Source organism: Taurulus bubalis (genome assembly GCF_910589615.1).
Source record: "Taurulus bubalis genome assembly, chromosome: 6".
NCBI classification, from domain to species: domain Eukaryota; kingdom Metazoa; phylum Chordata; class Actinopteri; order Perciformes; family Cottidae; genus Taurulus; species Taurulus bubalis.
Window position 1 is genome coordinate 13,595,945 of NC_136594.1, and position 27,891 is coordinate 13,623,835.

The following is a 27,891-nucleotide window of genomic DNA, read 5'->3' on the forward strand; positions in this document are numbered from 1 at the left end:
CAGGTTCTGCATCCGTAAAAGCAGTTGCTACACCCTTTTATCCACACACAAAACACAACTGCCTTCAGGTCTATACCTGTTTTCTATTCTGACTTATTTGCTGCTTTATCTGGAATCATAAGCACAGTCAAACAATGAATCCTCTTTCTGACAATTCAAGGGCACAGCAACATCCCAAACTAACATCCAATGCCATTCTCTTCACCATTCCTGACTTTGACAGGGCTCAGTAGTAACAACACTTTGGTGACATCTTGCAGCGACCAAGCATTAAGGGGAAGTGGACAAAGTGGGACGTATACCTGGGCCCCTCCCGTCTCCCCATGGCAAGGCTTGTCTGATCTCAAACACACAGGCAGGTAAAAGCATGCGCAGGCATGAGTGTGCATTCATTATGCATTCAGATAAATGGTCTGTAGGTAGTGCTTTCTTATATGCATGCCATCTGAAATGCCAATCTCCCAACCCCATTTTTGCCAAGGATTTAAACCAGTATCCATTGGCCCCTTTCAGCACAGCCATGCCTACAGCCATAGGAAGAGGGGTCAGGATGGGTCAGAAGGTTCAGACGGCCTTTATCATGGCTCATGCTCACTCTGTCCGCCAGTTGATTTTCAGGGTCTGCATTCATTCTCAGAATTAGAGTACTGATGCAGGATCACGAGCCAGCTGCCCTGAGACTTCTTAACTACAATGATCTGTGAGGAGAAAACTGATAGTGGGTCTGAATTCCTCTTCTGATACTGTGAATGAGCACAGACCCAAGTGTGAGGGGGGACAACAGTAGTGACCCATGCAGCAAAATCCATCACCCAGCAAGCCTTACCCTGTCCTTCACTATGAGACACTTTGCAAGGGGAGGAGACAGACAACGGACACAGAGTTAGTCAGGATTTACACTGGGGAGAAAATTCTCTGAGGACACAATAGCTCCACCCCGCACAGTAGAGTAATGCTCTGAGAAATCAAAGTTAACAAAAACCATGACCTATCAGGGACTCCCTCTGTTCAGTTAAGTCAGTAATCCATAAGTGGATTTGTACACACATTGGCTCCGTTCCAATCCGATAGCTTGCTCTCTTGCATCTGATATTGTTAGTGTTTTCTTTCCGCTGGGAAATTATAGGTCTGGCCAATGAGGGAGAAAACTAGTCTTAAAAATATTCTACATCACCTTTCCAGGGAAGAAGTCAACATGCTGTAGACATTAGAGATATCCGCACCAGATTTGAACACAGCCAGCATTTTAACTTTTAGGTGGCACAAACATCACAGTCACAGCACAGAGAGAACACAAAAAAAAGATGCTAACCACTTTGTCCTCCTTTGTGGCATGCAGTCCAGGTAGCAGTGAGCATTGAGAAAAGTGACGGTGGAAGCAGAGCAAGAGAGGAAAGAACAGAGAGAAATTAAAGATTATAAAAGATATAAGAAACAGAGATGCAAAGAGGGTGAATTTGTGAAATGTGATAGCGGACAGATTGTAGGAAAAGAGGGGAAGAACAAAGGAGAAAAAAGGGAAAGAGGACGTGGTGCAAAAATTAGTTAATTACATTCTGCAGAATCGATACACATACGTTATAGTCAATGATGGAGTGTGGGGTGGTACAACAGCATGTAAATGTATGTGACCACTGACGTGAGGCTGCAGCAACATGCATGACCCAGCTTGGCATGACCTTGGGATGACTCATGACATGAGACAGCATCAGGGTGTGTGAGGATGATCCTCAGCATGAAGAGGAAACTGGGACACTAAAAGCAACATAGAGCACATTCTTCCACAACCCTTCCTGTGCTTTTACTAAACCTCGAGCTATACACTACTTATGCCGTGTTCACACCAAAACAGTTGCGAAATATTCGCGCGTCCAGATTACATGTTAAGTCAATGCACAGCTGCGTTAAAGCGAATTTTTCGCCGAGCGTCGCGATAGAAGCGAAACGGCGTCGCAACGCCGCTTTTTCGCTGTTTCGCTGGCGTTCAAATATTTCAACTCCAGCGAATAATTCGCATGACGCGGAGTTGCGAAAGCCAATCAGCGTTGAGAAGCTCCGCTCGTCACCGCCGTCCGGTCGTCTATGTTGCATCAGCAAAATGGAGGACCAACTTATAGTTGCCGTCTGCGGTCACCCGGTGCTTTACAACACAAACTTTTTACTCCTTCCATGGTCGAGTAACGGAAATGAAGAAGGAGATTTTCGCGGCGAAAAGGGACTGAAGCCCCGCCCCCTTTCCCCAGCGATGGTTGCGAAAAACTAAAAAACACCAGCGGCGCGATAGAAGCGAAAAAGCGTTGCGAATTTTCGCAACTGTTTTGGTGTGAACACGGCATTAGTAGTGTAAAAAAAAAAAAAAAAAAAAAAAAAAAATCCCTGGACAGATTTAATGGTATAGTAGTGACTACTATACCATTAAATCTGTCCAGGGATTTTCAAATATTCACATTGAAGGCACTTGTTTGTGGCTTATTCTATAATGAAAGCAGTTCAGATGTTGGTGGATGGGCACCAAAAGATTTTTGATCATATTATTATTATTATTATTATTATTATTATTATTATTATTATTATTATTATATATTGCTTCATGAATGCTGTACATTGTACATGAATTAAAAAGTAGTGTGATAAATTAAAATGTTGATTGTTTCTAATCCCCTCTTTAATAATAATAAAGTATGTTCAATATAATGTTACACAGGGGCAAAACTTTGTGTTTGGATGGCATTTACACAGCATGTTGCTGTGATGCCTTCTGCAGGGCACAGGGCAGCACTACATAGCTCCGTCATTAGGAATTGATACATTATTACAGCAAAGCTGCTAAAATATTTATGGTGATTTGTAACATGTCATTTAAGAATTGTCTTTCAATTCTAATTTCAGAATTTCAGCTTTCACTGGAGTTCAGATTATTTAACAGTCTCAAATTAGGATCAGTAAGATTTTTTTTGTTTGCAAAATGATGTTTAGAAACAATTTCAAAGCCTGGTTACATGTAATCCATTTGTAAACCTGTGAAAAACTTGATTTGTTGCTGTAGTAAAAGTGATGTTACACAAAGCGGAAAGCTAAGCTTTCAGAACATATGAACACAGATTCCCTTCTCACAGGTTTTCTTACAGGAGTAAAACTGTGGTATTATTTCTAAACTATCTTAAAAATGTAATTGTCCCTTGTTTGTTTTGGTACCCTTTGAAGTACTATAGTGCTGTTTCAAAAGTGAATTTGTTCATTTGTATGTTACTATGGCAATGTTTCAATATAACATGTTATACTTTCTGTGGTACTGTTTCAAAATGGAATTTATTACTTTGTTTTGGTCCTGTTCCAATATGACATTTTATACTGTTTATGGTACCACTGATAAAGATAGTTCAAAACCTAGACAAACTACCTGCATGGCTAGATACTACTGGAGGTGGATAAGAAAATATGTTGCCTCTTTTTTGTTGTTGTTTCATGTTCGAAAGTTTAAAAGCTTTTGTGGTTTGGGCTTTCCACTTCACCAGCTGTGTATAGCTCATCCATACGCCACATGGATACAGCTGATGAAGCAAGCTGTTGTACATACAGTATATTTATACTCCAGATATTTTGCAGAACAGCACACTGTTTATTTCAATACTGCATTGTTGTCTTTTTTGAAGGCAAACTGCTAACTAGAGGAAAACACAGAGTGCTGTTGATGTGGGGTAAATGAGCACACTGTAGGCAGGAGAAGGTTTTTATGTAATGAAACAAAGCTCACACTTTCCTAACCCTGTTATTCTGCTTGGCCGGCCTGGGCGACCCAGGACAGAGGCCACCGTCGAGGCAAAAAGAGCTTCACTTCCAACGCATCCCTCCCACACAGTATACACTCACATAAAAGCTTTTCCAAACAACAGAAATGGAAGACAGTGTTGTCTTAGCTTATATCTTGGAAGGATTTATGATTTATATTGGTCAGTTAATGTAGAAATTCCGTTCCATTTTGGTTGAGTGATACTTTTATAAATAATTATAAAATAAGCTACTAAGTTACTATGTATTTTTTTGTATTATAAATACAAAACAATGAAATTATAAAGGAACTAGCTATTGAATATGTTTTGTATTTGCTGTAAACCCAGTTAATTTGACTGGACCCAAACAAACTCCTAAATCAATTAATTTAAACTACGAGGCATATGTTGTGACACGTGAAACAAGACCCTTTTCATGAGTGAGAAATAATGCGTGTATCCGCCCATGTGATTCAGATGTGCCTAAAAATTGAATGGGTTCTTCCTCGGCCGATGCTACAGCCGTCAACTAAATTTCATAAAAATCTGGCTTGTGTTTTATCCTTAATCCTAAAGACAAACCTCCTCGGCTGAGGTAATAAATGTACATGTACAATGTACAATATGCACTAATCTTTTAACTGTGTTAAATTGTTTCAGCCCCTGAAATTAATTCCACTTCTAAGTGGCACTCAGTATCATCTCAAACAATTAAATTCCATATTAAAACATGAAATTATTCTTATTTTTAAAAAGGCCATATTGATTGATGTTATTTGAGCACAATTTCTCTTTAAATAATTTATTTACTTTGTTTTATATATAGATTTAATTTACATCCTGCTAGTCTCATCTGTGTATTTCCATGTCTGCTGTGAAAGTAATATGTAATGGCTTCACCAACCAGGATACTATCTCCATCCCCTGTTCTCACTGGTCTTTGAGCTCTACATACGTGCGGTGTCAGTGTGAGTTCAGGCCCAGCTGGGCTAGGCGGATCCTGAACAGATTGGGGACCAGCAGGCCAAGGATGGAGGGCCCATAGTCAGGCCCCATACCCAGGGGAGGTCTTTTCTTATGGGTTGGAGCCCAAACAATGCTTGAATGGAACAAGGCTGAGTCTTAAAATAGTGCAAACATGTTTGTTTAAGGGATGGATGCCTCGCAAATCCAACTTGGTTTAAACAAATGTTATAATTCGTTGATTTGGTGTGGGCCTTTGATTTATCATAGAGTGGCCTCCAGAGCCGAACCTTAGAGGTACTCCTCACTCCTCCGTGTCTTTTGTCAATTGTGGGTTATGTAAAAATGTTGTTTTGTTTATTTGTTGTTTTCTATTTACCAATGCTCTATTTCCCAGAGACGGAAGACAGGTTCAATTGACTTTTAATCTAGCGCCCACCAGCAGTGAATTGTTTCTTACAAGACATTTATGGATATTCATGTTCCCCATGGGATGATCTTGAATTACTTGGATGATTTCTTGAACATCCTCTTGCTCCATGATCAGGTTTAACACTTTGGTTCATGACTATACTTGCAAAACTAAAAACATCAGCTCCAGTTTTGTGTTTAGGGCTAATTAGCAAATGGAGCCAGCTTAACTGCTAAACTAGGATGACTAAGACTGTAAACATTATTTACTAAATATTTCCATGTTGACATTTTTATTGTGAGCATGTTAGCTTGCTGACTTAGCATTTAGTTCAAACCACTGCTGTGTGTACAGCCTTACGGCACTGCTAACATGGGTAATTTAATGAGCAGTACAAAATAAATGTTTAATGGCAACAGAATCAAACCCTTACTGCCTGTACACTGTCTGTCTCCTATATGTTCTAAAACTTTAATTTTCATGAATATTACACAGTAAAATGCACATGTTTACTTTTGTCACAGTGAGATAAGATGCATACATTTGCCATTTGGAACCAGTGCCACCACACTGGCCATAGTTTCTGCTGACAAAGTTAAACAACAAATCTTGCAAACAGAAGCTTTGCAGAGAACGTAAAGAGATGGACAGCAAAGAATAAGATGACGCTGCAAGAGTTGTTTGCCATTTTTGGGACATTTCGATCAATCCTATCCTGACAGTTGCAAATACAACTGCCGTCCTTCACTACATCTGAACCACGTGCCTTTCTTTTTCTCTTTGTTTAGGCATGTTGCTTGAGAAGGTCACCCCTGTCTCTGCTTGTTTGATGACTGCAGTGCCGTCACAGGAGACACAGGACAACACAGATGATTTCATGTTCAAGCAAGCTAATGGCTTTGATCGATTTATAACCATTCCACAGTACGACAGCCTCAGACTTGAAATGAGCTTTGAAGGGCCTGTGACTGGTGCCAAGCCATTCTCCCCCACACTTTGGTGAGACCAAAGTGTGACCAAGAGGCAACAAAGCAGACAGCGACAAACACAGAAGCAGAAGGACCACGGCACATCAGCTATAGCAGGAATGAGGTGAATGTAAGTGGGAAAGAGAGAGACGGGGAGGTCATGGGTCAGGTTTCTCACGTTGTTGGAGCGCAGAGAAACTCGCCCTCCACAGCGAGCGCAGAATTTGGTCTGGCAGTAGGAGCAGAGGTGGCCGCAGCCGTCGGCAAACTTGGTCTTGCGGCAGATACCACAGGTGGGCGCATCGTCTTTCAGCTGGGTCTGCTGACGCTGCGTCTCCGCCCCAATGCGACGCACCTCCTGTTTGTAGCTCTCAAACTGCTTGTGCAGTGTTCTGAGGGGGAGAAAAGTGGAACATTGGCCATTAGACATACATCATGCATTCATAAACTTTTTGTACTTGATAAACCTAACCCTCCAATGCTGTTCAGACAGACCTTCCTGTCTAAATATTCTTACATTCATAAAAACAAAAACACAGAGGGACATAGTGGAATTTTTAAATATTTTTTTAAATAAATAAATCTCACTGAAACAAAAGCGATGTTTGCATGGACATATTTGAGAACAACATTTCAGTTCCAGCAAAATAACTGGCAATTAGAGTGCCACTTGAAAGGTGGCTTTAAAAAAAAAATCATACACGCAATTAAATGAAACTTCAGCTCAGTTTTGCTCTCCCTGGCTCACAGCCTTTCCCCTCCCTGCTTCCCAAGATGCCTATGATGGAAATAACCCGAGTGTGAATTGCAAATCAGGCCATGTGAAAACACCCACAATGTTTGTCTCAACAGAACTGTCAAAGGAATACTGCATTACCATACCATGGCTCTCATATAGGAGACCCAGACAGGCACTTTAATTGCCTCGCTGAGTGAGAGAGATAGAGAGGAAGGAGATGGCTTCATTCACAGCTTTGCAGCCAATTTGCCTATTTGTGGAAGCAGACAAACTTTAGTTAAGCCTCTGGTAGCACACAGACTTTACAGTCGTGTCTGGGAGTTGTTTGTCGAAAAGAAATTCATCAAGACAATGCAACACACTGGCATTCATTCACACTTTTGTTGCGGTAAAACTTAGAAATGCAAACAAAAAATAAAGTTGAAAGGGTGGAGGGTCCACTGGTAAGCAGGACACTTCCTGTACGCTGATTAGTTGTTTAGCAAGAGAAAATCTACGAAAAACATATTTTAAAAAAATCACATGTTCCAAGTTCCTAAACTAACATTAAAATTCCCTTCATCAGACATTCAGTTTACAAAAATCTCATCACGAGTCAAACTAGATCACCTGGATCTATTGAAAGCAGACATGTCTTCCTGTCTGTAATCCTCAGATGCTGGGTAGGAAACAGGTAGAAAACATAACACCTGATCCGGGGTCAGCACCTTTTGGTGGTAGGAAAGATCAAAGTAATAACAGTCCTGTTCCATAACCTATCGAATGTCCAGGAACGATGCTGTGCCTTTCCAGAATACGTTTAAGTTGGAAAAGAAATTCTGTCTTTGTCTGTATTGAAAAACAGGTAGTCCAAACGATACGTAATGTTATTCCTGTAAAAGTTACAGTCTTAAGAAAAAAAATTTTATAAGTTGCCAAACAGAAACTTTCCAAAGTCCAGGAAATTAGATGACAAGACAATTGTACATTCCTCTTGACTCGTGCCTTTCTCTGAATAGTGCTGGAGGAGAAACAGCAGACTGCCACCATACAGAGCTGGCCAGCAGACTGGCCAACTGGGACACATTTGGCCAGTCAGCTGACAGAGGGAATGGCTGGAACAGAGATTCCACGTCACAAAATAGCTGTCCCTGAATGAAATGTGAAGATAAAAATGTGATCGAAAGGAATATTTTCTAGAAATATACACATTGATGTCAAGGTTAGAAATTATAATATCCTCTGTCACGCACAGCCTAGACACCACAGCCTATACCATGAGAGCATTGTTTTATACAATTACACACATTCTGGTCTCTTTTTTCACCAGGCTGTCAGGAAGCTGAACTCTCTACCTCACCACTCCCACATCTAGACTCATGTCTGCTGCTAAACTGTCTGACCGCTGCTATAATGCACACTTATATAGTTTCCTAATTTATGTTGTTTATATGTTGTTTATATGCTATATGTTGTTTATGTGTTGTCTATTTTTTACTTTTTTTAACTGTTTTTAATTTTTTAACTGCTTTTGCACTATGTTTATATGTTTTTGCACTATGTTTATATGTTGTTTATATGTTATATGTTGTCTATTTTTTACTTTTTTTAACTGTTTTTGCACTATTACCTTTATGTCAGACAGTAGTAAAACATAATTTCAGGTCTTCTGTATGTTTGCACAAATGGAAGAAGTGACAATAAAACTGACTTTGACTTTGACTTTATCTATCACCAGTTCGGGCTGTGCTTGAACGTGAGGCTTTTTACCAGACAAACACAGATAAAAGTGTCTGCACATGCAAATATACTCAATATAATTTGAATTGCATGTGCACGTTTTTACTCAAAATGTTTCAAGAAGGCTTTGCTTAAAATAATAGACAGAAATAATGATAAATGGACTTTGGAGTTGACACAAACCCAAGCTAAACTGATCTGTACGTAATTCAAAAGGAGAAACATCTTGACAGCGCACAGCAGCAACGTCATAAACATGACCTCTGACCCTGAGAAGCAATCTATCTTGCCAATAGGAGCCCAGCGGCTGAGCCTAGGCACCATGGGAACAGCTGTCAGAAACAGAGGGTGCACAGCCGGTTGTCATGGTAACGTGGTGGCGTCAAGCACTAGGAGTCAGCGGGTGTCAGTGCACCAGCTGTTCTTGTTCTTAGAGCCACGGTTTCATGCAGTATTTTTACCACTTCCACACATTCAGCAGACATGCACTATTAAAGCTGCACGAGGTGACGCTTTCCAATGTGAAAACAAATCTGTGTTCTCAGCCTAAATCTCAAAAGGAGCTTTGCAGCTGTGAGTAGGGTCTCATCATCTTTGACTGAGAATCTCTTGATATTGCCGGGTGGAATTCGGATGTCAGGTCTGGACAATTTCCTATTCATTTGTGATAAAACTCAAAAGATATCTTAAATGTTTGCAGAAGAAAGCCACTTAGTGAAATCCGGGCCAGACAACAATAGATAATCTTCTCCTATATCTTTAAAAAATACTTGCATGATTTCTGCATAACCCTTCCCACCACTCACCAAAGTGTAAAATCTATTGTGGGTATCAACCTGTTTTAATGTATGTTGCTCATCTGGGGGCAGCACAAAAATCTGAAAACAAACAGGGTGCATCATCACCGATGTCAACAGCACAGAATGTGGAAAGGTAACATGCCCTCACAAACAGTGCAAAGAGAAAGTGGAAGCCTTTGACTGACACACTCAACTGAATGAAAAATGTAGACAAAATATACAGTATATAACTGCAGTATTCACAGAACACATGTAATCTCTCTGTCGCACATACACACACCATACAACATCTAAAATATGCACCCTATCACTAGACAATGTGTCAGTCCAGACTCATGCCCTCTGAGTCAGCACACGGTTCCCACATCCATCATGCTTTCAACCTAAATGCATATCTTGAGTTATGTTAAACTTAAACATGACTCAGCTCAGGGGATGCATGAGTGACCCCAACTTAATCACTCTGTGAAGACACAGGGAAAGATGTCCTCTCAAGTAAGGCCATGCTATGTTCCCACGCTACTGTGTGTAAAATGGTTATGTACCTGTGCCAGCTGCCTCTGCAGAGGTCAGCCACCATGCCTGGGATTACATATGCTGAAGGAACACTAACATATTTTGAGTGCAGCAGAAACTTAGTTGCTGCTTTGACTCTCTGTGGGTTGTACTCTGTGTTTCTCTGTGCTCTGTATACATAACCGGGCTGGCCTTGAATGCATTTCAGTGCATGAGAGTATCTGTTGTGCGCCACTGGCTTGCTAATGGCTCGAGTGGCGGTTACCGCTGATAACAAGCTCAGCCGTCTCCATGCTAAGAGAGTTGTAAGGAGGTAATAGATGTGCTCTGAGCACCTATAAGATAGATTTAGCTCATTTTATTGCATTACTCAGTTGCCTTTAACTTCACGAGTAGCAGTATTCAGTAAAAAAGCTCTGATAAACCCACTGTAAGCCACTTGCTCAGCACCAGCTAGCACTAGCTGATGATCTCAGTGGAACATTTAGCAGCTCAAGAGCCATATATTTATAAGGAGTTTGTGGAGACCAAAACAGAGCTAGAGCAAATATTATAATAAGTGGACCGAAATACAACCCTGATGAATGTTAAAGTCTGTCCATGTCTCATGGATGTAATGGTAAAAGTAGCCACCGCTTTACCCAGGTGATCCAAAATCAAATAATGCAGAACAGTGCTAAAAGTTGTAAATTTCACAAATAATTACCTTTAGTAGTCTCATTTAGCCACTTGCTAGCAACCACCAACGATGACCAATAAGCTTCTACTTATTATCATTTATCAACCTCTAATATAGGCTAACCCAGAAGTTAACTAATGTAAGCTATTGTATTGTGTATTTAAACAGTTCTCTAGGAAACAGTGTTCTGGTGTATGTTCTGGGGCTTTTATTGTGAAGTGGGAAACGAAAGGCAGAGGAGAGGAGGAAATGTTCGAGTGAAGAGTGAGAGGTGAATAAAAGTGGTTGCCGTCTTATGCCAACTAACGGACCATCGTGTTGTTATTTTATTATTATTTTTACAGTATAGGCGCAAGATAAACCCTTGGCTACACTAATAACTGAGCTAACTGAACAGGAACTCAAACATACACCCAACTCCACACAAAAACCCTAGTAATTTCTGGATGTAAAGGTTGCTAGCTGGACAGCTAAGAAGACACTGCATTTGAATATAACAACTTTTGAGTTATCGCAATGTGTCCTTTTTTCGGCAGAGGTTAGGCTCACCGCCCTTCAGCTCCAGCGCTAAGCTAGCTTGCCTGTTACAATCTAAAAAAGTAACATATTGACATTACTTTAATGAGTTAATATCTAACACCTGTAGCATGTGGCCGTGGTAGACATTGACCAGGGGGGTCCAAGTGGTGTGAACCGGCTGAACTGTGGCTGTCTCCTCTCTCCAAGTCAACACCATAGGCCAGCAGGGACAGCCAAAGAGCCAGATGTGGGTTAGCCCTGTTTTGGCCTTGTCAAAGCAAGTATGCAAATAAGCACACCATTACATACACTCGCACAAACATAGGCAAATATAAACAATGACACAGACAGAAAACACACATAAACACATGTACGGGTTTGCCTTTGCCTCGGGCCTCACATATTTAACTCAGCATGTCCAAGGCAAGGACTCCCTTCCTTTCTCTCTCTTGTTCTCTTTATCTCTCCCTCTTGTGTCTCCAGTCTCTTTACCAGTCGTTGGTGTGGCGTTGTTAATTAGCACCGCTATGAATACATTGCCCAAGGACAGGGAAGGAAGAGGGGAAAGCTGTGTGTGTGTTTGTGTATGTGTGTAGTGCAGTACTATTTCTGTCTCATCAGCTGATTCCTGGTGACGCTTTGCAGAAGACTCTTCCAAAGTCGGAGAAGGAACAAGAAGTTAAGGCCCTTTCAGATTCAATGCGACATTAAACCCATTATTTCCAATGCCTTACGCTGCGCCACAATGGCTTTTTGCTGCGTCGACTAAAGGTAGACAAAGTTTGCACAAATACACTCGTGGCCAATAGAAACGACACCAGGCAAGAAAGGCAAAATTAAGAAAAAACTTGTGTTTGTCTGAATCCCGGAACTGCACGACAAAGTTTCTCTTATATCAGGACCTTGGGAGGAAGGCCCCGTCTTGGAAACACGTCCCACCAAGTCGGCACATCAGGTGTGCTAGCGGGGCTAGTGCTAGCGCAGGCTTCTCAGCACTAGGGTTGGGTACCGAGAACCAACACATCCGGTACCTACCGGACCGAAAAGCAACGCAGATTTCGGTGCTTCCTTCCGGTGCCTGAGCCGATTTAAATACTTTTTTTTTTACACTACTCTGTAAAGTTGCACGGTATATAGATACTAAAAAGGTAGAGTAGTACCCGCACGCTAAAAACGATTATTAAAATAGCGCGGATCAGAACACACTCGCTGCTCTGCTCTCTGTCTGCCTGCATGCAGAGCGGGGCTTGAGGGGGCGGGGCTTCCAGCGCTCACACACACAGTGCGCGCACACAGAGATCGCTGGAGACACGAGCACGAGCTTTTGAACGTCCGTCCTCGGCTTGATGGAACAAATCTCTCCAGTTGATATTAATGATGACGTGTAGTCCAGTAAAGCAGCAGTTTTAGGATCCAACAGTGTCTGAGTTCTGTTGCACACGGTCCCATCAGGCCACCTGATTGGACTGGTGTCTGTTCTTTTTTTAAATATATATTTTTATAGTTTGAAGTTAAAAGGTTTGAAGCTGTAGTTTGAAGTGTGTTTTGTATGTACTTATTTATTTATATCTATAGTATACTTTAAACAGTTAATAATATTGTTCAATTTGAAGAAAAAAAATTGCCTTGGCAATAAAAAAGGATCGGTTCAGGCACCGTTTAGGCACTGGTATCGTTTTAAAAGTATCGGTTTAGCACCAGTATCGGAAAAAACCCAAACGATACCCATCCCTACTCAGCACAGGACAGATGCATCTTAGTTGCTGGCAACAACAAAATGCCGTCGCTGTGCTAGATGTTTTCTAAACTTCTTTATTATAGAAACAAATATTAGGACAAAAAACACAGTAGATGTATGATTTCATATTTTTATTTTAAAACAATATGTTTCACTTTTACAATTCAAGATTTGAGGATGAAGACTAACCAAGGAGTTGAACAAACGTAGCGCTATACACACAATTCTCTGACGTGTCAACTATTGTAACTCTAAACTATAATATGATAGCACCTTCAACGACGTGGAGAAATCCTAAGCAGGGATAGTTTAGTCAGTCAACACCAGTGGTTGCAACAATACAAAGGTTTGGAGCTTTTAAGGGCCTTTCACACAAAACACAATTTACGCAGTTCTCACTCATCCCCTTGCTTTGCTTGACGCAGCGAAGACCCGTCGTGGTCCTCCGCAAGCCAATAGGCAATAGTGGGTTTCAAAGCGCAGTGGTGCAGATGCTGCATTCTATGTGAAAGGCCCTTTAGTTGATAGAATCAAAAAAACATGCTGGATATGAAAAAATCTCTCTGCTTCTGATGGAGCTCGAGAGACCGTGAAGACGACAGACATGTTGACACACGCTGTGAGGAGGCAAGGAAAGGAGAAGTCATGGGTGGAGGGGGAGTGATCAGAAAGGGTAAATGAAAGGAAGCAGAAATACAGGGAGAAGACACCCTGGGGTAAAAAAATAAAATAAACAGGAAGAACAGGTGAGGAGTGATTTATACACAATCCCAGAAGTCTTCCCATCTCAAAAAGAGATGGATAGACAAACGGCTTTCTGCAGGGGAGGAGGAGGTGATGGGAGGAGAACAAGTGGAAAAGCAAAGGATGAACAAAGAGAGCCAAGACGGAAACAAGCGTGGGCCAGAGACCAGTGGAGGAGAGAAGCCGATGCATCCGGAGCCATTCTATAAATACCACTTGAGACAAGGAGAGGATGATGGAAATAGGATGGGGAAAGGGTGATGGAAAGAGGAAGGGGAGGAAGAAGAGGTGGAGAGAAAGGAAAAGAAACAGTTAAGAAAAGCAGTAACTTAGGATATTTATTGTAAATGAAGACTGAAGTTATGTCAAAAATAATAGTAAAAATGAAACATTCCTGCTGGAGTGTGGTGTGTGAAAGTGATGAAAAGAAGGAAGGAGAGAGCGAATGGAACAAGAAAGAGCAACAGATGGGTGCTTAACCAAATGCAAACATCTTCTTTGTTTTCTTGTTTGCCTTGCCATGGTGTTATCAATGACGACTTTTACACATTTGGCTCCCTCCACTGTCAAAAGGCTATAACATAGTACTAACGTCATATTGCGAGCAGAAACAAATCACCCAGATGGCCTGTGTGTATTTATCTATAGGGCAGCAATTTCTCAAGGAATCTGGTCAATCCTTTCTAGCTTGATAGGGTTTGATTCCCAGCTGTCATTCTTTGCAGGATCCAATGTGTTTAGACTGGTGTTTAGGCATGAGACGATATATAATTTCATCATCCTGGCCAACAGAAAGTGCTATTCATGTTATTATCCACAAAAATATGCTTAAAACTTTTAAAATAACACTAAAACATACCGAAATCACTTGACCTTCAACGTTTTGTTCAGGAACACATATTTGTATTGCATCACAGACAGCCACATACGCTTTTTAGTGAACATCCTTTACTTAAATGAATGAAAAAAAACTTAAATCTTCAAACAAAAAATCTTAAATAAGGTAATCATGAATCATATATATATATATATATATATATATATATATATATATATATATATATATATATATATATATATATATATATAATTATACATAATTAAATAAAAAAATAGCCACATTGTGTTTTTTCTTAAAAAACACAATGTTCTTAAATCCAGCTCTATTTCCCCCCTTCGCTGCATGATTGCAGGCCAGACAGATATTCACAATCATCCCAATAATGGAAAGTAAGCCTTTCACCATCATACCGATGCATTATATCATGCACTACAATTAATTGAGACGGGGCAGTGGATATGAAAATGGTGATTGTCGGTTTGTCCACGACTTTGGTCCAGACGGAAATATGTGAAGGAACTGGAGGGATACAATGCTCACAAGCCAAGCTAAGATAGTGAAAATGGTAAGTATTAGCTGCTAAACATTAGCGCGTTAGCATGCTCATGTTAACATTTCCCTCAAAACAAATCCTAGATGTTATGTGCATCATGCAATTCATATTTTAATTGAATTCACTATGACATATTGGATATCTTTATGAAGGATAACATATAGACCAGGATTTAAAATTCGGTACTGTGTTCTTCAGCCTATAGCATCAGACTAAACAGCCCCTCCCATAGCCGGTGCTTGGATGTTGATAACTCTTTTTATTGATGTTGTGAGTGTTTTACATGTATTTATGGAGCAGAGTGCTTTTTTGGCATGAAATCCTTGATGTGTAACTATCACTCTAACGCTCTCCTCCTCATATATCTATTTTTTCTTTCTTTTCCATTTACATTCCTCTTATTCTTCCTCCATTTATTTTCCTCTCATACCTCACTCTAATCTTCCATATGGATTCCACTCTGTCAACGCCGAGTCATTGATACAAAAAATGTTATCTTCCACGTGCCTATATAAATGTATAATGAACTTTGTACTATCGTCTTCTTCTGTTTCTTTCTCTCTTGAAAGACCAAGAAGCTTATTGTGGACTTCAGGAAGACAAAGCGCTGCACACACACTTCATCCATATCAATGGAACGGAGGTTTAGCGTGTCACCAGCTTTAGATTTCTGGGTGTTCATATCTCAGAGGACCTCTCTTGGACCCTCAACACCGCAACCCTGGTCAAGTAGGCACACCAGCTACTCTGCCTTTCCTGAGGAGACTGGAGAAAATCCACATGTCTCCTCTGATCCTGGTAAACGTCTACTGTTGCACCATCACAGAGGATCCTTACTAACTGCATCACTCTCTGGTACAACAATTGCTCTGTCTGGACTGGAAAGCACTGTAGAGGGTGGGAAAAACTGCCCAATGCATCACCGGTGCCCCACTCCCTGCCATGGAGACCATCCACCTCAAGCGCCACCTGCGGAGGGCAGACAGCATCATCACACACCCCAGCCATAGACTGTTTGCCCTCCTCCTCTCTGGAAGGCGCTAAAGAAATATCCGTTCCAGGTCCAGCAGGCTCAGGAACAGTTTCTTCCCCTCAGCTGTCAACATCCTTAACTCTGCACCATGGTGATAGCCCCCCATGCCCCTATCACCACCACCAACCCCTCCCCACACACACACACACCAGACACCCTCCCCCAATAATAATAATAATGATAATAATAATAATGACTTGCACTTTGCTGTTTATATTACATATATATAGACTGTATATATATATATGTATATATATATATATACATATATATATGTATAAATATATACATATATACATATATATATATATATATATATATATATATATATACATATATATATATGTGTACATATATATATACATATATATATATATACGTATATATATATGTATACATATATATATATATATATACATATATATATATATATATGTATATATATATGTATACATATATATATATGTATATATATATATATATATATATATATATATATATATATATATATATATGCATTTCATATCCACTGTTTATACTGTCCAACACTGTTTATACTGCCTACATTGTATTTATCCAGCACATTGCACTGCACTTTTACTGCTTTCTTTTGCACTATGGTCAGATGGTAAACAGCATGTCGTTGTCCCAGTACTTGTACTCTGCAATAACAATGAAGTTGAATCTGAAATACTGAGACACAAAGCCTCTGACCTCACACAAACTGCTGGGTGATGTAAGAAATGAATAGTTGATGGAGTAGTTATTGAGTAATCATGGGCGACCTCTATTCCCCTCACTCCATCCCACAGGCCTCGTCTGGCAGCCCACTCCTCCACTGCCCCCCTCCTCCTCCTCCTCCTCCTCCTCCTCCTTCTTCTTCTTCACTTAATTTTCTGCAGGCCCCACCCTACTCCACACATAGCAAGCTACAAATAAAATAAACTGTTAAGTGGGATTGTTATTGCTGCGCGAGATCAACTGCTAGCACCATGGTTTATTTATGTCCAAAATGTTGTGTTTGAACAGCACATGCTGATTCATGATTGTTTTGTTCGAAAGCTAATGCAGTTTGTGGTTGTTTGCTGGTCACTAGTCTAGTCATGCGCACATTGAACAATTTTGACCACACCCATCAATGATAATGTGATGCACACATGTGTAACTGGCTTTGAACCAGAGTAGATAGAAAAACAGTGCTGACTGCATACTTTAAGTTATTTTAAAAGTCTACTACAATAACCTTTGTATGTCTTTTAAATGGCATCACATGACCAGATAACTTTCTCCTTCCAGATGATATGATAAGTATATGTATAACACACATGTTTTATTATTATCTTCTTTTTTTATCTTCAATTATTGTTGGTTATTTTATTCTATTTTATTTTTAGATTCTATTAATTGTCTGATTGAATTTGCTTCATCGCAATCTCGAAAGTTTTTAATCCTTATTAAACCATTTAAAGCATATTGTAACATTACCTTTAAGGTGCTAATAAAGTGTATGATTTAATTGTATTATCTAATAGTTACCACTGCTCTGGCATGTGTAAACCAACAGTTAGATGGACATGCTGTAGCTGTAGTATTTGATGATGGGTGTACATACAGCATGGCCACTCTAAGGATAACAGGGAGACATGTTTATTGGTTGAAGGAAAAACATAATAAATGCAGATACTTTCATTCAGAGCACTAGAGACCACTGTTTTGATGAATAGGGAAAATTATGTGTTACCAAGAGTCAACACCTATGGGATATGTTGGAGTGACTTATAAGTAAGCATTGTCCACCACCATCATCAAAACACCAAATGCTGGATGATCTTTTAGATTTAGGTTTGGTATTTCTGGACTTCTCTATTTGAGGAACCGCAACAGCCTGAGAAGTATTTGTATTGTGGTTTCTGAGGGAGCTGATAGCCAAACATGGGCAGTACATTGGGTGTGTCACAGCAACATATTTAGACACAATTCAACTCTTCCTGACACATTATTTAACAATTAACATGATCTAAAAAAGACTGATGTTATCAATGGGAATTCAATCTTGTGTGTGGCCGCTCATGATATAATCCCATCACTTCTTCTGACCACAAACACAGAAATTGAAGGAGAGAAGGAGTGAGATGTAGAGAGCCTGGTCAGCCAAAGTAGAATGCATTCTCATTAAACTTTAATGCTGGGGAGGTCTGAGAGCACTAAAGAGGCTACTCACCGAGGCTCGCTCAGGTCTGTCACTCTCAACACACTCACTCAGAGTCACACCCAGCCGCACCATCTCCTCCCATCGTCTGTGAGTGAGAAAGGCCATGTCCTGGTTCTTAGTCACATTTTGTCCCCTATGTATCTGCTGCTAATGATTAACCAAATCATCACAGCTGTATAAACACACAAACGCAAGGCTGGTTCCCAAATTGCACAAGATAGTAAAATACGTAGGCTTGATGAGGTAGACCAGAGGATAGTTGAGTTCTTCCATACCAAACTGGGAATGTAATTTCTTTATGCACCTGGCTTTAAAAAGTCACTGTGTGTGTGTGTGTGTGTGTGTGTGTGTGTGTGTGTGTGTGTGTGTGTGTGTGTGTGTGTGTGTGTGTGTGTGTGTGTGTGTGTGTGTGTGTGTGTGTGTGTGTGTTCATATTGAACAAAAATTAAGCGTATGCTTTAGGTCTGGTTCCAATGCAAGGTGTAGTGTGCCATTTATATAACAAAGCAGAAAACAGAAAAGTTGCTTCACAATTTGCTACAGAGTCACTTAAAGGTTCTCTATACAATATCCGTAGCACATTAATATAGCAGCAAACAACTATATGCTATGTACAGACATAGTGGAGTCACTTTCCCCCTGTGTGTGTTGTACAGTGTGTGGTGTGCTCTACACTGCGCTCATACGGCGGTTACAGCTGATAACACCGTCCCAACTGACTGCTAGCTCTGTTACTGTTAGCACTGCTAGCTGCAAGCCACTGGCTCAGCCGCCGCCATGTTGAAAGTGTGAAGCCAGATATGCACTAATTTAGTAAGTTTAAGACAAATTCTGATTTTTTTTTACAGAAACCCTTTCAGCAGAAACCAGGATCATGAATGTATATTGGGCTGGTGTTTGAATACAGATTGCATACGTTTACTTCAATCGATACTTTCTGACTTTTTCACTCACGTTCTGGCCCGCATTTAGTGCAAGAGTGCACACAAGCATGCATACACATTCACACACACAGGTGCACATGCATACTAAAGTTTACCACAATGTGCACCAGTATGTGTGTTTTTCTTTCTTTTTTTTTGCAGTTACATTTGAAAATGAAAAACTGCAGCAGAGATGACAGACAAACTCACAAGAGTATTCACACACACTGGTGTCACACAAACACAAATCATGTACACGCAGACACCGTTACCTCCTCCCACCCCCCCACTGGCTTCCATTCCTCCAGGTGTTGCAGATACACCCGACTGCTTTTGAGTTCTTTTAATTAAGCGCAAAGTGTGAAGATCCAAGCGAGCACACTCTGAATACACACACACACATATGGAGCTCATGGATTTGCACCCTCTCCAGCTGCCTGGAAAAACAGTGGAGGCTTGCAGCAAAGCAACAGGACAAACTGTACAGTGACACAGGCATTCTGTCTTTGCAAGAGCGTACATTCCTTCTGCGAGCTTTCATCCACAGACCGACAAAACAGCAACACCATCTGGGTTTGTGGTGCATTTTGTGTGCTGCCTCTGCAAGTACTGCAGTACACAGTCTCAGACGAACTGTATATATACTGTGTCTACATGTGAGTGTGGGTATGTGTATGTATATGTGACAAACAGTGCTTGTGTTCACCTATGTGTATATAGGAATGAACATGCTTTCTCATTTACATTGTGATCAAATTATTACACACACACACACGCACACACACACACCGAATCATATATCTGCATTTCACACTGTAATTAGTGGAATTCAACAGCGGGTGAAAACTGAAAGAGGTTAACAAGAAAAAAAAGAGGTTCCGAACATCAACTGCAGCCAGTGAACTGAATATTTAAATATTTCAGGAACTGCTTCCAAGTGTGCGCTATTTTCAGACCTGATCCATAATTCAACATTAGCATTTTTCTCACAGAAACCTTAAAACTCTTACGTCTGCTCGGGAAAATGTTTCTCTTTATCTCCGCTGAAAGTACTAAATTGGGTTTAGTAGGAATCAGATTTTTCTTTTTCAGATTTTTTTTTTTTTACTTAAAGAGATAAAATGACTAAACTTAACATACTGTTAGTCGCAACAATTTCCAGCTGTGCAAACAAGTAACAGCTATCCAAGCAAGAAGATGGATATCTATTTGAAACTGAATAGAAATATACAGGCAACTATAAAACAGTGAGTGATATTTCATAAAAGAAGGACACAATAGACAGTTGAGTTGACTTTTGTTGCCATGGCACTATTTTGTCTGAGAAACTCTTTAAGCTTCCTGGCTCAAACAATTCAATCCTGCTGTAAATTAGAATCCAAGTTAATATAGAAACGTAACATTTTATGAGTTGGCAAACTTTATATGTTTAATAAGTAGCATATGACAAAATAAAAACGGTAAAAACCTAAAACCTAAACTCATCTTAGCCAACTTTTTATTTCCAGAATGAAGTTGACCCTTGCTAAAAATCTATAGTGTACACCATAATAAAGACCAAGTCACATGCTATCCCTATATAATAAATTAAAACACCACTCAAAGAACACAAACCTCTGCCAAGGCCAAATGCCCCATCTCGCAATATAAATGAAAGTGCAAAAATAAACAGCTCCCTGTGATCCAAATCCACTTCAAAATGCAATGGCATCCTCCTCGGCCTGGGCTACATCCCTACACCAAGGTTCATGAAAATCAGGCCAGCAGTTTTCCATAATTTTAGGACTAACAGAGAAACAACCCAAATGGGAAACATAGCCTTCTTGAAAGCAATAAACAACATTACATTTCTGGCCACGCCCTCATCAGTGGTGTCACAGAAGCGTTTCTGCTTACAAGGGTATGCATGTGTTATTCCAAATATAATCGTGTGTTAAATACTTTGTAAATAAGACTAAATAAAGGCATTTAGGCAAAGCTAAAAGGCCCTTGTTTTTTTCCCTCTCATCAGTAAAACAAGAACGCTAGCCTTTCATGTAGAAGGCTACAATTATTGGAACAGCACAAACATTCAGGCTCAAAGGTGTTCTGCAGATGTTAAATTTAAGACGATGGAAGAAATTCTACAAATTTATTTGGCGACCAAAATACAACAATATTTGGTATATAGAGCTGAGAGAAACCAGAGTAATTCACAGGGTTCATCAACATAAGCAACTTGTTTTATTCATTATCGATATAAAGATCTTGATTAGTGCAGCCTTAAGGTTTAGCTATCTTTTTAAGTCCCACATCAAAACAGAAGTCAATCTGTTTCTTAAATGTAAGCCTCCTCTTGAGCCAGTTGACCTCTCAGTGGACAGTAGCAGCCATATCAGGCAGCAAGCAGGGAGGGGGCTGCCCTCCATATGCACCCTGAAGCCTGCAGCCTCGGGGAATCCTGGTAAAGAGATTAACAGTGTGTGTGTGTGTGTGTGTGTGTGTGTGTGTGTGTGTGTGTGTGTGTGTGTGTGTGTGTGTGTGTGTGTGTGTGTGTGTGTGTGTGTGTGTTTGTGAGACCCCTGACAGAGGCTTCTCCCACTCTTCCTGTCTCCCCCTTTTCTCTCTCTTTCCACCACTCTAATCCTTAAAACCTCTAAATCCTCCCTGCTCTCCCTACTTCTGTGCTCTAGGTCCTGATTTCTTCTTTTGTCCATCTGGTGTGAAGGAACAAAGTCCAGCCAATCGACAATCTTGTTGTGTGCCACCGATCAGAAAAGTGTTTAATAAACGTTACTGAAAAATAATACAAAAGCCAGATCTTAGCTCCAATAAATTCAAGCAGGACTACTACTGAGTACTTCTGTCTTAACATCAACACAAGAGGGTGCCTCCATTAAACACACCCGGCACTCCAACTGTATGGCTGTGTTGTGCGTCCACCCCTGTTTGAAATGTCTACAACCTCACTGCTGAGTGCATCAATATTTTACACATGATTTCTATATTTACATTTTGGAAACCTCCAAAGCTCCCATGGCTAGATGGAAATGTGAAGTATTGGATTTCAGAAAAGAGATTTTCTGTTGTGCATGGAGGACGATTTCTGACATCACAGCATTGAAGAGGTTGGTCACTGCTGCATTCAGCATTTTGCTCACTCCCCACAGCATGACAGCTCCCCTCCACTAACATCCTCTGGATTAGGAAGTCAATGGAAGGTTTAGCAAGTCAATGTAGGCAGTCTCTGAAGTCTATAGTGTATTAGACATGGACAAAGTATTCGTTAGCGCCGTGAATCAGTGACGGGAGAACCCAGGTGCTGACTTCTCAGCCAATGATTAGCCCAGAACCAGGTGTTCTGGCTCAGTAACAGATCAGGACACTTCAGAGTCTCTCATGACAGATAAAGTCCTGTATCACTATAACCTTATCACTGCCAGCTGCTCAGGTCTCAGGCAACACTGCCACCAGTGCTGACCAGGTGAATAGTATTGACGTAAGTTACATAATGATCTTTTGGAGGGGATTTTTACTCCTGTGGGGGGGGGAGTAATGTTGGCTGTTATTTAAGTCCACTCTGCACATATGGTGTCAAACCACATTTGGCTGTAGCAAATTACACTAAAATGTTTTATGACCTTGGTAAAACAACATGACCAGAACAGAAATGGCTAAATGACTTTAATTTGTAGTGGCCTATCTGCAATCATTTGTCCTGATGTTGTACTAGTCGACACAAAAAACATGGTAGCGTTGCTCAGAGCAATTGGCATTTTTAACGTGAGTTCAATATGACAGATCACAACCAGTTAAAAACTAAAGCTAAAACAAAACTGCTTGTTATGTATAATACAATATCATGATTTTGCTTAAATAAGGTATGTGTGTTACCTTATTTAAGTAACAGACATAAATTACCTTCGGAGTGAAAACCTCCGAAAAGTAATGGACCATGTGGTTTTGTTGTATTTTTTAGGAAACCAGGCTACAGTTTAAGAGTTGTTATTTCAGTAAGCCAACAACCTGTATAAATGTATTGATATAATCCATGTTTGTTGCCATTTTTCTGTTGCTGTTTTTCAGGAATGTAGCTTGTTATTTAGTTATGCGGGAAGTTCTTAATCCTTTCCGCAACCTTGATTGTTTCTCCATCACAATAATAGCAGTTGAGCCAAAGAGCTATTTAAAATGCTTGCCAACTCCTGTGACCAATGAAACCAAATGTACAGTATCTTTGTCAACTTGTTCATCTCTAATAAACTAATAAAGTTAAACAGATAAATTAAGTATGCGATTAACTATGTACAGTACATGTATAGAATGCACGCTCACACCACTGCGTGTACTCTTAAACCAATGGATGCCATTTCCCAAAATGCCATTTGATTCGTCATTTAAGATACTGTGTTTAGAAAATGTAAATGTTAGTTGGATGGTTGTTGTTTACATCTAGAAGGAATCTGCATGTTCTTGTTCATGAGGCAATCCTATCTCAGATATATTAATATTAATTCAAAGCTAATGACAATTAGATCCCAGAAAAGGTTAAGTTTATCAGACTGACGGTGACCTGGGAAACAAAAAAGATACTTCTTCCTGAGATTTGGATTTCTGAAGTGTGTGTAAAGATCCTAAGTCCCTGACTATGGATTTCTTCTAGGTCTGCTTTTGAGTGGACTGCTTTGCAGAGGTGTGACAACATGTGTGCCACAGGTGATGTATTATAGCAAACACCTCAACATTGTCTGGGATGTATTGAAATTAAAAGAAGTTGACATGATCACAGGTGTGTCGTGTCCGAAGTTAAACAAAATGGCTAAACTGTGTGCATCTTCTTCACATCCCTTTTCTTCCAATCACTCTGCCCCTTTGTAGTCAATATTAAAGACTGCTTCACTGCTGTTAACTAAATCTTATTTGCATTTCTTCTTTGTCCATGGTTTGCTGATCCCCTCGATGGTTAGCCAGATGATGAAGCCATTATTGACTGAACCTGAGCCTGTGCCTTATGGAACATTAAATACATAACTTCCTCTCCCGATGCAGCTCTCACCCTGCTTCCCTTTACGCTGCAGTCAGGAAATGAAAACAGCCATTAGAATCGAAGCAAGCCAGAGTGCTCTGGGATGCTGCTGCACGCCTGCTACGGCAACATCTTTCATTATGAAGCCAGAGATTGGGGCCTCACGTGTTTCAGGGCAGGTGTGTGGACACAGCTCTGGTGGATCACGCTGCCGTTGCTTGTGGTGAAAACCCCTGAGGCATCAAACTGCAATGCAACCAGCCTATTATATGAGGCAGCTGTAGCCGACCCAGCCATCATGACGAAACACTGTCTCTAAGAGAGTGAGCTTAAAGTGACCTATGGCTATCTCCTATCATTTCCCCATACTGCTCATTTAGTAGCTTACAGTTTCTGCATAACCTAGCATCCGTCTGATTATTATTATTCCTACACAGCTCAGATTCTTGAGATTTGGCGGTAGGTCGCCATCAATATACATAAGGTTTTCAAAGGTGCTACAATATATCCGGTCTCTTTTCTCGTCTGTACCGTGTCCGGTTCAGGGCTGCTAAGATTCCCAACCACACCCCATCTTCCTCTCTCCGCCGGAGGGGAGCACACATGATCGTCCACACCGCTTCACCACCGTCCGTCTGTCGAGCTTATGAAACGGATCGTGTCGCTGCAGGCCTATGAGCTATAATGTCATTGTTGTTCCCATTATTGTCAAAGCGATCTCTCTCACACACAGGCAGAGAGGGAAGGAGAGACACGCACACACGTTCACTCCGCGGTTGCAAAAAAAATCTACAGTGATAGAGTCACTCCAGCCTGCATGCGTGCGTAAAAGGAAACGCGGTGTAAACTGAGGGATGGGGTGCAGTCCCCATTGATAAAAACGAGTAGGTGAGGGATGGATACAGCTATGATTCCCCCTCCCCTCCTCCACCAGCACTGTCACACCCCATCCTCACGGCCCTTTCTACACCTGTAACGCGTTTGACCCTGTTTCGGGTCATCTCCATTGACTGCATATTGTTTTAATGTATTGATCGATTCCAACAGCATCGAGCCTCAGAAGGCTACTCGCTGTCTCCCTGATGACGCTGACTTCTTTTCGAGACACATCATGCGCTCTCGCTGCTCTGTTATGCCTGTGGGTACATGTATAGAAGCACACCATACCTCTTCAAGACGGACCTACAAGTGCATCAGCCAACCTACTGGACGTGATGGGTGTGTGGTGTTAACCACAACGACGGCAACACTGGGTATTAACGGGCAGCTCGGTGCACAAGGGAAGTCTTTCTCACGGTTGCTATTACATGACATTTAACTTCCACAGAAAAGAAGAAGAAAATGTTGCTCTTACTTTAGCATGGCTTGTTCTTTATCCTCTTCGTCTTTTTGCCTCTCCATCACTGCCATGATGATCTTCCTCTCCTCCTCGGTGAGATGGCTAAGGTCCGGCAGATCCGGCATGGATGGCGGCACGGTGGGTGGGCGAGGGCCACCCTGGGGCCCCACCGAGGCGGACATCTTTTCCAACACCACCACCCCACCTCCTCCTCCTCCTCGGCGAGTCGTTTCGGCTGACAGGTTTCCCGGAGCGTTTCCGAGCCACACCTCACGACTTGGTCCGCGGGCAGAGAGGCAGCGGCAGCCGCAGCTCTGGCGAATAGTGCCAGCCGCTCATGGTTGCAGGCACCCTCGGTTGTGCTTTTGTTTGTCCTCTCTGGGTGTTTCTCCCACCACTCTCTCGTCGTCGTTCCCCCCCCGCCCCCGCCTGCCCGCCTCTGCCCTCCACCGCCCGGATTCACGGGGAGCCCATCTCCGTTCTTCACGCCGGGAGTTGAGTCGAGCTGAGGGGGGCTCTGGATCACCGGCTGGTCGGTCTGTGGTGCCGTCGTCGGACTAGAGCTGGATGTTAGGGCGGTATAGGCGGAGTCCGTGTACTGCTTCGCTCTCTCTCTCTCTCTCTCTCTCTCTCTCTCTCTCTCTCTCTCTCTCTCTCTCTCTCTCTCTCTCTATCTCAGTCAATGGGAATGCAGCCCTTCCTCTCCCGTTTGCGGAGGCGAGCTTACTCATGTGAGAATGGGGTCCTCACCATCATCCCTTGCAGGAGCAGGCTTTATTGTGGCTACGCACGCGCGCGCGCGCGAACACACACACACACACACACACACACACACACACACACACTAGGCACACAAAGTTCACAAGTGCACACAAGAGGAAGCGTTTAACAGCCATAACCGACCTTAATTGTCGATTCTCGCGATATTATTTTGTCGATTAAAATAAATCCCATATTGAAGGCTGGTTTTTAAACCACCTGAAGCCCACCGTCAACATAGACCGCCTAACGTGGTCTGTCCACATAGGTTTCAGCACCATGGACAGCAGCTTGTCTGAACCCAGGAAAACATCTTATGTTCTACTCCGTCCTGGTAACCTAGGCTGCTAAAAACGTCCAACCAAAAACATTTAACATAATCATCTTATATTATTATTAAACATGTTTCATGCTTTTTTTTGTCCATATATTGTGCACATGCCGCTTCAATAAACTCTTGCTATACCTTCGTCTTGTCACTTGTATATGTTTGATGTATATTGTGTATCTTGCGTATAGCCTGTAAGTCTCTGTGTGTGTGTCTCTCTCTCTTTCTCTCTCTCTCTCTCTCTCTCTCTCTCTCTCTCTCTTTCTCTCTCTCTCTCTCTCTCTCTCTCTGTGTGTGTGTGTGTGTGTGTTCTATGTTTCACCTGGCTGCAAGACTTCCTCTAGGCTAAAGCTATAAACGTATGCCTTACAAAAAACACAAATAGCTGAGGTTATGTTGTGCTATTTTATATTATTTATAATTTACGTATTTATCAATTCTAGGCAATACACATTGATCAATATCAATGTTGGCATTGTTAGACAAAAGGAGACTTCTCTACTGTTGTCCTTTTATCTTGTGTTATATACATATTTTTGTATTTATCATATGTATGCTGTTATTAAAGATTAACTTTTTATATATTAATATATTTTACTATTCCATAATTGTAGCCTATATTCCAATTTGAAATGAAGTTTTGGGAAACTTTTGAGAAGTGTTGTCAGCTAATATCCGAAAGGTTGAAGCTCCCTGGATCAAACAGCTCCTGTCCATAACAGCTTCAGTCAGAGTTACTACAGCAGACAACCTCTCGGCTCGTTGTGCATTCACATCCAGACTCTCAGGCTATACCGATGGCAGAGCTGGCACTGGCTTCTCCCCCCGATGACGTAATTCTGGGTGAGTGGCAGAGTCCATCCAGCAGATGGCATCAACCCCGGCTGCTGCCACCCAGCCTCCGTCACGTGACGTCACAGAGGAGGTGACTGTACCACGGTGACGTCAACTTCCCGTGGTGCAGAATTTTGTCATCATTTCGTGTCGTGACTAGGGACCACCAGCCCTGAGTGACACAGTCGTGCCACAGCAGAGCAGATCCTTGCTGCAAACACCAGACTATAAATAAACCCAAAGTGGAGCCTGTAGGAGCACTGAGAGTCCCTGCTTTAATGGCTCTTTTCTTTGGACTTGAATGATACTATTAATAAACACATAGCATAACATGCATGCATAGTTATGAAATATTAAATACCATAGGTTAATGCAATGAGAGGTGTCTTATTTGAATGCACCTGAAGAGGTGCAACCACATGCAACTACACCAAATGTCTAAAGACTTTCACCACATCCAAGCATCTCCTCAGGGACAGACAGGAACCGACCAATGT

At 41.3% G+C, this 27,891-nt stretch overlaps 1 protein-coding gene across 6 annotated transcripts in view; it reads right to left on the reverse strand.

The window, feature by feature from the left end:
- Positions 1 to 25,655, reverse strand: part of rims1b (regulating synaptic membrane exocytosis 1b) — a gene marked incomplete at both ends in the record, with an annotated part of 69,741 nt that extends 44,086 nt beyond the window's left edge. For all 6 annotated transcript variants that reach the window (XM_079219466.1, XM_079219465.1, XM_079219463.1 and 3 more), the window contains 3 exons: positions 827 to 847; positions 6,292 to 6,505; positions 25,489 to 25,655. In XM_079219466.1, coding sequence (XP_079075592.1) covers positions 827 to 847; positions 6,292 to 6,505; positions 25,489 to 25,655 — 402 coding nt within the window. The remainder of the gene's footprint in view (positions 1 to 826; positions 848 to 6,291; positions 6,506 to 25,488) is intronic.
- Positions 25,656 to 27,891: the final 2,236 nt, after the last annotated feature.